General features: G+C 38.0%; 1 protein-coding gene across 2 annotated transcripts in view; it reads left to right on the top strand.

Moving 5' to 3' along the window:
• Nucleotides 1-12545, top strand: part of LOC122059706 (thiamine transporter 1-like) — a 34124-nt gene that overhangs the window by 9183 nt on the left and 12396 nt on the right. Inside the window, exon 5 of one of the 2 annotated variants that reach the window (XM_042622698.1) lies at nt 7938-7992. The exons of the other annotated variant lie outside the window; for it this stretch is intronic. Within the exon in view, the coding sequence (XP_042478632.1) occupies nt 7938-7992 (55 nt within the window). The remainder of the gene's footprint in view (nt 1-7937; nt 7993-12545) is intronic. 2 annotated transcript variants of the gene reach the window in all.

Raw genomic sequence — 12545 nt, 5'->3', positions numbered from 1 at the left:
GTAGCAGTGGGGGTGAAAATACAAGTACTGCTGCTACTGCACAATCAACGATTGATCCAAGCAAGGATCCGAAAAGGAGAGCTAAATCAAATGATCCTGGATGGAAATATGGGTATTGGCCTGACGTATCTGACAGAAATTGGATTAAATGTACCCTTTGTGGGAAGGATGTCAGGGAGGAATAAAACGATTGAAGCAACATCTTATTGGTGGCTATGGAGATGTAGCCAAGTGTGTGAAAACAACTGAAGCAATTGCTAAAGAGATGAGAGATGCAATATTGAAGAACCAGAGGAAGAGGAACTTTGATTGTTTGGATGATTTGGATGTTAGTGATGGACCTACAGAAGTAACGGGACCACAACATAATATAGTATCTGATTTGGGGGTCTCATTTCCTATCCCTAGCTCTGGGACAACTTCAAGAAGAAATAAAGCTATCATTCAAACACAATCCAAACAACAAGTAAGGGGTCCCATGGATAAGCATGTGAGGAGGACTCCTGAATAAGTGGTTGCAGATAGGCGGGATAAAGGTTCATATCAGACAACAATGGAGAACCGAGTAAGAGGAGAAGAAGAAAGAGATAAACTTCGTTCTTACTTTGCAATGTGGGCTTATGAGAGTGGTGTTCCAATTAATGCTTTGAAGTTAAGGAGTTTTGAGGAATTGGTAGAGGCAATTGGTCAATATGGACCAGGTTTCAAGCCCCCTTCAATTCATGACTATAGGGGGCCTCTATTGAAGTCTGAAAGGGATAAAATTGATGAGTTAAAGGTGAAGTATCAAGGATATTGGAGGAAACATGGGTGCACACTCATGTCAGATGGGTGGACAGACAAGAGAGGAAGGCACCTAATTAATTTTCTTGTCAATTGTCCGGAGGGGACTTTTTTTTTTGAGTCTGTGGATGCATCTAGCCAGTCACAAACAGCTGAAATGTTATTTAAGCTACTTGATAGTAAGGTTGAAGAGATTGGTGAAGATAATGTGGTTCAAGTAGTCTCTGATAATGCTGTCAACTATGTTGCAGCGGGTCGACCTAATGGAGAAAAGGAAGAGGTTATTTTGGAGTCCATGTGTAGCTCATTGCATAGACCTTATGATGGAGGAAGTAGGCAAATTACGCTCTTATATGTCTATTATATCGAAGGGCAGGAAATTGACTGCATTCATCTACAGGCACACTCATCTTCTTGAAGCCATGAGGCAAAAAACAGGGGGAGACTTAGTGAGGGCTGGAGTGACTAGATTTGCCTCTTCCTTTTTAACACTCCAGAGCTTATACAAGCATAGAGAATCTTTGAAAAAATTATTTGTTGATGATGAATGGTCCCGTTCTAAGCTTGCATCTACAGAGGCAGGGAAGAATGCTTCTGAGACTGTGTTTGCTACAACATTTTGGAATGGTGTGATGGATTGTATAAGAGCATCACAACCTCTTCTTCAACTCTTGAGGATTGTAGATGATGATGAGTTGCCTGCTATGCCTGAAGTATATATGGCAATACAAGTGGCAAAGAAGAACATCAAAAAAAATTTTGGAGATGATGAAAGGAAATGGAAGAAAATCATAGCGATTGTTGATCACCGTTGTGAGACTATGAGGACTGGATCAATATATTTAGCTGCCTTTTTCCGCAATCCAAACAAGTTCTTTAAGGCAATAGTAGATAATCTTGATAATGAGTTGGACTTAGCTCAAAAAGTAAGTGATGCCTTCAATGATGTTCTTGTAAGGTTGGTGCCTGATGAGACCTTGCAAGATAAGATCATTGTCCAGGTTGACAAGTGTACCACTTTTCAAGGAAGTTTTGCGAAGGACATGGCGATTAGACAAAGGGACAAGTTGAATCCTAGTAAGTATATTTCCTTTTAAAGTTCTAATTAGTTTAGAACTTTGTATGTTGGTTTTTTACTTAACTTATTTTTTTATATTATATATTTATAGTCTCTTGGTGGTCTCGACATGGAAGTACTGCTCCTGACCTTTCAAAGCTTGCATTGCGCCTACTTGGTCTTTGTTGCTCATCTTCTGGTTGTGAGCGCAATTGGAGCACATTTGAATTTGTGAGTATTGACTATTGAGTTCTGAGTACAATAGTACATGTACTTCACTTAATATGGTTTTATTGAAGATAAGTAGATAACCTCATATTATTAATGTTTTTCAGATTCACACCAAGAAAAAGAATAGGTTAGAGCATCAGCGGTTAAATGATCTTGTCTACATTCAATATAATCGCCGACTTCAAGCAAGGTTCCAAGAAAGAAAAGAACAATGTAGAAACTACAATCCATTGTTGCTCGATGATCTTAATTGTAGTGAGTGGATGATTGGTGAATCAGATGATGAATTAGTGCATCCTGAGAATGATATCACTTGGAGAGATGTTGATAGAGCACTTGGAGCATCTTCATCATATCAAGGCCACAATAGACCAAGGAGGGCTCCAGCATCTACCAGTGGAACCAATCTTTGCTATACCCGGCGTGGTAGGAGGGTTGAGCTTGAGGATTTGTCAGATGAAGAAGTGGATGAGATGAGTGAAGAGGATATTCGTGATGATGAAAACATTGAGGATGATTATGGCATAGCTCCAAATGATGCAAGCCAGCAACAGAATGCAGATGAAGAAGATTTTAATTTAATTACTGATTTGGATTGAAAGTCTTTGAGTCTTAGAACTTTGACGTATTTTGAGTCTTTAAACTTTAAAGTTTTTTGAGTCCTTGAACTTTTAAGTATTTGACTTTCTTTGTTTACTAAATTCTTAGCATTTTAGTTTATTTTATGTTTTAGCTTCATTGAAGTTTAAAGTTTTTTAGAATGATTAAGAATCCCCAGGTTAGTCACTTCTCATCCATTTAATTTGGCATCTCGATTTTTACTTTCGATGTATTTTAATTCTAAGTTCTTAATTACTTCTTTGACAGGAGTAGAAATATAGTGGATGACCTTAGGGCTTAGGTACTCATTATGGCATCATAGAGGTAAGTATAATAAATACTTGTATATTTTATGTCTTCTTTTCTTTATATTTATAATTTTGTTTCATAATTATGTATTTATATTATATGTTAATATGTTAAGATGATTGATGATTGAATATTGATGATTCATGATTGAATATTGATGATTCATGATTGATGATTGATGATGAACTTAGTTTATTCACTTTATTGATTTGTTTTCTTGATGAATATCTTACATTGGTATGAATATAAACATTTAATATTTATTTAGCATATGAGTAATAGGATTTAACTAGTATTTGAGTCAAATAGATTGGTTTTATAAAAAAAAGTACACAAGAACGCTTTAGTCAATAAGGCGACGCTTTATGCCTGCCTTATTGTTAAGGCGCTCTGACAAACCCTCAAACGCCTCTGTCGCACCAGCGCCTTAAAAACTATGCCCGTTCTACAAAACTCGTGGACGAGTTTTTCTCAACATCGGGAGAATTGATGTAGATACGCACCCATGGAGCGATCCATACCCATTTGGGTATCCAGCGAGAGATGAACCGTATCCATATTGAGTCTTTGGCTAGTAGGATAGTTTAGGATTTTATTTTTATTTTCCTGCAATCTTTTATTTTGGTAACTTAGGTAGGTGATAGCTGCAAGAATTTAGTTTCCAATTAATTTGAATTTTCAAATTAGAGTAGGTTTCCTTTCATATTGAATTTCTTTTACTATTTATGCCATGTAACCGATTGAGTAATTAGAAAATAGAATGATGAATTGAGTTTTGAGTGTTGAGAGCCTGAGGGCTGTGTGTCTGATTCTTCTCCTCCCCCCCCACCCTCTTTGTGCGATTTCTCCCTATCCCCTGCAACTCTGAGCATCTCAGGGATTTTCTTCCCCACCCCAACCGCCCTCCATCAAAGTAGCAATGTTTTATTCTAGAAAACTGAAGAAACATTCTTTGGGTTTCAGAAAACCCTAGTATGCCTCTGGCCTCCATGCTTTAGTCCTAAGGTTAGGCTTTGATACATATCTGATGCGGCACCACCACTTGAACTTTTTGTTAGTGCTGTTCTAGGTGCTGATACACATCTCAGCAGGAATTCAAGAGCGAAGAACAATATCAGAGACAGAAATGGTGCAAGATAAAGTTGATATCGGTTATAAATGGAATAAAACTAGTATTTCTTGGGTTTCCATGAACCCGTTAACACCTCTTTATTTTCTTCAGTTTTCCATAACAGAACCATGCTCTCGTCAATGGCATCCTCAGCTATTTATATGGTTGTCCCATCCATATGCTTCCTTAATATCACAGAAGAACCATATTACGCTTGAGTTGTCATATGAACTTTAAAAGAAAGAATAAGACAATAAAAACAGTCCATTAAGATTTTATAGAAAAGAAAAATATGGTCCGTAAACAAAATAAGACATGATAGTAAGCCTAAGTCTGTAAGCATAAGCTTCTCAAGCATGTTGCGTAGTGCTTGTGGACCCCATGTGCTACTTCATCCTGTTAACTTGTTAGTTGTTACTGCATTAAGAAAAGTGGCCCAAAACATATTACTTGAGAATTTGTTTAGGAAGTGCAAGGATTATCTGTTGTATATTTATGATAAACATTATGGAGGGAGCATTAACCACTTGAAGCTTCATTTGTTTAATACCACAAGTTCAACTATAGCCTACCCCATTTAATTGGAATAAGGCTGAGTTGAGTTGAGTTGACAAATTCCAACTATGAAGGGTACATTTGGTAGCCTTGAGCTCTTAGCTTGTGGCCCAGAATCAGGACAGTCCAAAAAGTGGTTTGTTTGGGTAGCTCCCCAACACTGGAGCCTGGGGGCGTGCAAGCCATAATCTAGAAGTGGGGGGAGCACCTTCAGATTCTTTAGCTTCTGGTGCCCATCAATGGCACGAAACTTATATGCTCTGAAGCAAGAATTTTTTTTTTTTTTAATTATTATTATTATTTTAAAAGCAGTATTTACTTCAGTTGCCAAACAACAAAAACAGTTTTCTGCTTTTAAAAAAGTGAAACAAAATTAAATCTTTTAAAAACCGCCTTTTGTAAAATTCGCCAACACATGAAACCTTTAGTTTAATAAATTGTGGGAGAATGAGCTTTTCTATGTTGCATTGTTGTCTCCATCTCATTTATAATCACTGTTTTCTATCGTCATTGACATCACCACCTTCCAACCATAGTTTAATTGAGTTGCAGACAATATGATGCAGCAACGCTCCGATGGATCAAACCCGCTCTAGAACCCGGACCAAGACCCAGATCCAACTTGGGTTCCAATTTTAATAGAATATTTTAGGATTTTATTTTTTATTTGAGAATATTTGTTTCCTATTTGAGTCCTTATTTGCTCCTAATTATGTTAGCCTAGGTGTAGGAGATTTTTTTTCTATCTTAGTCTTTTGTTTTTAATTAGAAGGTTTTAGTTTAATTTTATTATAAATTAGACATGTAATTTATGGGAAGATTAGTTGATTAATGAAGAAAAAATGATGTGAGTAGTGCCTGCGTGGCTGCCTCTCTCTCCCTCTCCCCCCTCTCCCCTTCTTCTGTTTCTCTCCTCCTCTGCGAGAATCCCCTTCCCTCTTCTGCTGTCTTTCTTCTTTCCCTCTTTATTTCTTCTTATTCTTCTTCTCTGGTTTTCTTCTCGGTTTCTCTGTTAGCCGACAGTAGCTTCAATCTTCTTCATACCCAAATCTGTTGGCCTGAGACTTGGAGGAGCAGATGCAAACCCTAAGGCGATTTAGATATTTGAATCTGAGATCAAAAGCACTTCTGATTTGTGAGTTCCACAGAGTACCATAACTGATATTCACCCTACCGTAAGATGGCCATTTGGATCCAGTTCTGAACCAGCAACTACCGCTGATCCTTTTTCCAGCAGATCTCTATTGGTCACTTGGATCCTAATGGTTCAAGCTAAAATTCTGATCGAAGGTTACACTCATCAGGTCAGAAACCCTATGATTTCAACCCATGTGATCGATCCTATTGAGAGCTCTAGCTTTCATACATGGCTGGTCTTCCGCCTCCATCTTCTTGGCTGGAGGTTGAAGACAACCCCAAGAGTAAAGAATCGTGGGCTTGCTTTTAGCCTTTATTTTCTATTTTTCCCATAATACCCCTCTCAACCTCATACGTGACTCTCCCCCTTTGCTGAAACTCAGTCTTTGTTTGTCTTTTTGTCTTTTGTCTTTATCTTTGTCCTTTGTGTTTCCGAAATACCTTTACTTTTCCCCCTTTTTCCTCCTACTTTTTTCCTTAATTTTGCTTCCTAATTTATCCCTTCACAATAATTATTAATTACCTCCATATCCCATCAGGCCATCACTTACTTGAACCCCACTTACCCCTTAAGATTCCTCTTTATTTATAAAACTGCCATCGATTCTGATATTTGTGCTATTTATTCAAGTGGGCCCACATCCAATCAGGCTGGTTCTCTTTGGGGCCCACCGGCCCCGCATTACAGTACCTCCTCTCATAATATGGTTAGAACCTTGCATATGGCATATGCTAATCCAAAATCTTCCATGGAAGCTCTTCTCGAAGATAGTTAAGGTCGCCAGATGGGTCTTGATCTTTTGTACAAGGGTCCCAATTGGATGGCAGGAATTGTATGTATAGATGGCTCTTTCCATGGGCATATTTTATCCATAGCTAATCCAAAATCTTCCATGTAGGGTTTCTCTTAAGATGGAAGGAATTGTTCACATGCTAATCTGTTGATGTATACATTGACACTGCCCTTCCCTAACAGTTTGAGCTTTTAGTTGAAACGCTAGCGAACATGGTGTCAGAGTAGGGAGGTCAAGTGTTTGGCTACTGGGAAGTGCATCGGAAAATTTTTCCCGACATTTCTTCTCCCTCGGTGCCACGTGAAGGAAATTGCAAGTGAGCTCCACGTGCAAGGACCATGGGATCTCGGCCTGCACGTGCAGGGGAGTATTGATGTATACATTGATGCTGCCCTTCCCTAACGGTTTGAGATTTTAGGTGAAACGGTACTGAACACAATCCATGTCCAAAAGGTTCTTCATTTGATGGGACCTGTCTTTTATGTCAGCCCTCCACATGGCAGAAAACCCCCATAGAAGATACTGTTGATCTGTGTGTGAACCTGTTTACTTGGCTACTCCAAGGGTTTCCGCATGAGACTGGATTCTCTTTACCATTTTTGTAAACTCTCCATGTGTCAGAACCCAATTAAGATGGAAAGTCTAGATGTTCTTTGTTGGGTCTCCGTGTGGCTAAAACCTCCATCACTGCGGGCCTCAAAGTCCTGCAGTAGAATTGATAGATTAATAGTCCACCATGTTTGAATAAAGGGAACTGTAGCATTCTTTCAATGATTGGATGATACTGATCTGTATTGCCCAATCTAGATTGACAGTGAATATGACCAATGTGATCCAGTTTCGATCTGTTGTACAATCGTGTATCGGCTGATCCATTAGCATTATTAGGATTTTTCTCATTGAAGCAGCTGATCCAAGCTGAACTGGATTAGCATATCCTGGGGCCAATTGAGGGTTCAATACAAATATTTAAATTCTTGGAGTTCAGTGAGGTACACTGGGCTAGTGAAATAGTCCCTGATAAAACAACAGTTTGGACTGCCTGTCAGGAGGAAGGCAAAATCCTCTCATTGCAAATTGAAATCTAGTTTTGTATCCTCAAAAAGACCAACTGTCTCTCTCTCTCTCTCTCTCTTTGAATTTATCTCTCTGTGTTTTTCTGTGTTCTTTATAGATTTCATTTGTTGACATTTACTGTTCTCCTAACCTGTGTTTTTTGCAGTTATGGCTATGGATTTTTTTTATTTTTTTATTTAAGTTAGGATCCTGAAATCTTCAAATTGTATGAAAATTTTAATATTAACCTGCAAACCAATAGTTTTATACCCACATGATACTAATATATGCATTTATTTTGCAGACTAGTTTAACTACAACAACGTCACTTTTATCATTTATGTTAGCTTCTGAACTGAGTATGTACCAAATTCTTTACTTTGTAGCAAATCTTCATCCAAAATATTTTAGCTTGTATCCAATTTCTTACTATGAGCAGAATTTGCATGCAAGGATTTGTCTCAGTATGGCAGATTGGCAAATATCGGCTGGATAGTGCTAGCTAATTCCATTGTGGATTGCCCAATCCGCCAAATCTGGTCCTAATACTCAAATCCTATATGCATTATTGAAAATATCTAAAATCAAACTTGATGGTGTATACCAAATTTTATTAACATTTAAGATGTTAGGTTCCATGAGTTCAGTGCTAATTGCTAGAATATGAACATCCAAATCAGATTACCCATGCATAATGTATTAAGCAATCAAGCAAGTAGTAACAGTCTGAAGAGTATGTTGATCGGATTTTGTATCAAAAGTAGATGGGCTCATCTGGAGTTATTGAGATAAAATTTCATGTTTGTGAAACAGAGGTTAATTAAAATTTAATGAGGAAAGGCATTCAAGTTTTAGAAATCACATCAGATGATCAATAATGGATCAGCTAAACAAAGAAGCATTCAGTTCTGGTCATATAAACACAGTGATCAAAATGTGATTACCTTGATTATGAAGAGGTGGCCATCTAATTACCCAAATCTGGAACCAATAGCCTACAAATATATAGAACATTAGGTCTCTCAATAATAGCCTACAAATATCTAGAACACTAGGTTTCTCAATAATCCTCCAAAAGAGCAATATCAGCAACCTAGTCAAAGGATAATCAGATATGGTTGCAACTCCGATCACAATGCCTATTAGAATTTAGGTGTGAGGAATGGGTTGCCAAAATTAGAAGTGAATCCGACGGTTTGATTGGGAGAAATCAAGAGGTTATGAAAATAGAAGGTGGCTAAAATTCGAAACTGAAAGTTGCAAACAGAAGAAAACAAACTATAAGTGAAGAAATAGCAAGTGTAAGGGAAATGGAAATAGCAACTAAGGAACGAATTGTTAATTGAGTATGGAAAGTAGCAGGACAGAATCCATAAGGCAGCCCAATTGGGGCCCTTATGTTGAGCTTGGCCCACTTAATGGGCAAGGCATAAGGCCATCAACTAGTCCTAAGAAATGCATGCGTGGGGGGCCTATTTGCTGGATTCTCTTTTTTTACTACAAGTAATTATTTTCTATTTTAGTTATTTGCATACTTCTATTTTCAATTGTTTAATGTAAAAAGGTCCAATTGTGGGCCTCTTCTAGTTTCTATTTGTGCTACTTTCCCCTTCTCAGAAGTTAGCACCACTCTTTATTTAATGTAAGAGGTCGTAGAACCCTAATCCGTGAACTTGATAATGAAAGAGTATTGACTTTGCCTTTGTTTGCTATGAGATGCAGTTGTGTGGTGAGATTCCCCATTAGTTAGTGGAGACTGACCTAGGCCATAGGGTGAGACGCCTTGGTCATATCCCCCTTATTCTTCTTCTACTGCTGCAAATTCTGTACCATGGAGCATTCAACACCTACTACGTCAGTATTATTGGTTGTTGTTTGTGGAGTTGAAGTATTGATCTCATTAGCGAGCAGCAAGTGAAGGTTTTGTGGATTCATCCCTGACCTGTGGCACCCTTTTGTGGAGTTTTCTGCAGTATACTCATTAACTGCTATTCTGGCTATCAGATTTAGTCATTATTTTGAGGATGTAATACAACCTTCCATCGACCTGAACTTCTGCCTCTTTTAATGGTTAGATCTTCTCGAGTCTGTAAGTTTCTTATTCTGTCCTAGTTTCTAATTTTAAGGAGGTAGCGTGGGGAGGACTGGTCAACAAACGCTCCCGAGCCCCTCCTCTCTACTGTACTCTCTGTCTCTCCTCTCTTATTCTCACTTCCTGCAATTAGGGTTTTCACTACCCAATACTACAGTGCTTTTCTCTCCTTTTGTGAGTTGCAAGAATTAGGATTTTGAACCCTTTCGGAGCCATAGAAGATTGTCTTCTACAGTGTCCGTGCAATTGTGGATTGCTGCTTTGATTGATTCCCTGTGTTGCTGGATTGCAGAAGGGCTAAGTTACCTAAGATGCATTGCATTTGTAATGCTTAAGGTAATTCTTCTCCCTTTCCATGAGATGGCATATTATTGAATACCCTATACCCACATGAGGCTTGATCATAGATCCAATGTGATTAGAAATTAAAATTTTTATTATTCTTCTGTGTTTCCCAATGGATCCAACACCTTATGGGTCTGGTAGGAATAGGAAAGTATATAGAAATTCTCAATGCTTCTAATGCAGGCTGGGATTACAAGCCAAATAGCCTATATTACAGAGCCAAAAACAATGAGAAGGTGAAAACAGTTCTTGATTGTTGCTCAAATTCATAGTTCATGCCACTGACTGAAATCAGATCTGTGAATTTTAACTGACAATAACCACAGTGGAGGAAGAGATATTACATAAAGAAAGGAAGAGAGCGTAGTTGTCATGGCGTCAAATCTATCCAAGGCGGTGGAGGGGTGGCTAATCGATTTGGCGATGAATCGCCTGTTATGGCGTTGCCATGGCGGTCAAATCGCCCATGTGTCATTTTTTTATTTTTCCTATTTTTTAAAGTTATTTAGTATGCTACTTTTTTATTTCCCCTATTTTCTAAAGTTATTTAGCATGCTACAAGCCTACAATATATACCCTGTAACATATAAAATCAACATTAAGCAACATCAAATCATCAAAAATCAACATAGCTCTATCAAAATCACCCTGCATTTTACAAAAAATTCGATTGCCTAGTGAATCAAGCGTGACCTGGCGTCCATGGCGGTGCCATGGCGACGCCTATCAGCCAATGGTGACCGCCATTTGTGAGTCACGTTAATCGTAGCACTGCCATGAACTTCTTTTTCCGCCAGGACGTCAAATCGCTGCCTTGGCGACGCCATGACAACTATGGAAGAGAAATTTTGGTTACCTTAAATGGGTCTCTGGTTTTCCCATCAAACCGTATGGTTAGAGACCATCTCTTATGCCATAACCATAAAATTCCATTCAAAAAACCATAACCATAAAATTTCATTCAAAAAATAACTATATAAAGACCCATTTTGAGTTACCTAAAGCATAGTTTTTAAGGCGCTGATAAGGTCATTTGGTAGTAAGGCAGTCCGCCGACTTACGAGAAGTGTGAAAGGCGACCGCCTTATACACTAAGGCACTATAAGGTGCGAAAGGCGACGCCTTATGTGTGAGGTGGTCGCCTTATGTACTCGCTATTTTAAAAGTAAAATTTAAAATTGTTTTGCTGAAGATTCCAAATTACATTTTCTCATTGGCAGGTGTATAAGTTTTGATGCACATGTGATGCATTGGATCGAATTTTTTTTTTTTAAAACACATTATCACATCCGCAGGACCGACGACTGAATGCTTCTTGACGTATATTTTTTTTATCCACGTATATCTTCAATCTATCATAATTACTGGAAACATTTGAAAATAGGTTACCGTGAATTAGAACTTTATAACACCATACGTCAGAATATGCTATCCCGCAATGCAAGAGTTGACGCACCTTACCTTATCCGGACCAGATCATCGGTTACTATTTTTTTTTTTAAACAAATTTTAAAATTGCTTGATGAAGATTCCAAATTACATATTCTAATTGGGAGGTGTATAAGGTCTGATGCACATATGATGCATTGGATCAATTTTTTTTTTTAAAACAAATTTTAAAATTGCTTGATGAAGATTCCAAATTACATATTCTAATTGGGAGGTGTATAAGGTCTGATGCACATGTGATGCATTGGATCATTTTTTTTTTAAACAAATTTTAAAATTGCTTGATGAAGATTCCAAATTACATATTCTAATTGGGAGGTGTATAAGGTCTGATGCACATGTGATGCATTGGATCAATTTTTTTTTTAAACAAATTTTAAAATTGCTTGATGAAGATTCCAAATTACATATTCTCATTGGGAGGTGTATAAAGTCTAATGCACATGTGATGCATTGGATTAAAAACCATATAAAAAATAAAAACCCTTACCATAAAAAAAAAAACCAAAATCAGTAAAAAATCGTGCCTCTCCCATTCTCTTAGCCTGCTACTTTGCCTCCAAAACGCAAACCCCCAAGGCCCCAACGTCCGACAATCCTTTCTCCGGCGACTTCTCCTTCTCCTCCGACAGCCTTCGGCGACATCCGGCGATCTCTGGCGATCTCCGACGAAGTGCTTTCATCTCTCTCCAGGTATGTTTTAGTTTGTATTTTTAATTTCTGGCGATCTCCGCGGCAGCCGCCTCCTTCGATTCTTCTCCGGCGGCTTCTCCTTCTCCTTCAACAGCCTTCGGTGACCTCCAACGAAGTGTCCTTCCACGTCTCCAGGTATGTTTTAGTTTGTATTTTTAATTTCTGATTTGTGCGATTTTTTGTTTCTCTTTTCTTCTTTCTTCCCCTGCTTCTTCCTTCTTCGTATGATTAGTTTTTTTTTTTTTCTTCCTACGGTGACTGTTGGCTGGTTGATAAGTGCAGGTTCAGGTTTTTTTTTTTTTTTTTTTTTTTTTTTTTTTTTTTTTTTTTTTT

The sequence above is a fragment of the Macadamia integrifolia genome, chromosome 13 (assembly GCF_013358625.1).
Source record: "Macadamia integrifolia cultivar HAES 741 chromosome 13, SCU_Mint_v3, whole genome shotgun sequence".
Taxonomy (NCBI): domain Eukaryota; kingdom Viridiplantae; phylum Streptophyta; class Magnoliopsida; order Proteales; family Proteaceae; genus Macadamia; species Macadamia integrifolia.
The sequence above is the reverse complement of the archived record's forward strand: the minus strand, read 5'-3'. Positions and strand labels throughout refer to the sequence as shown.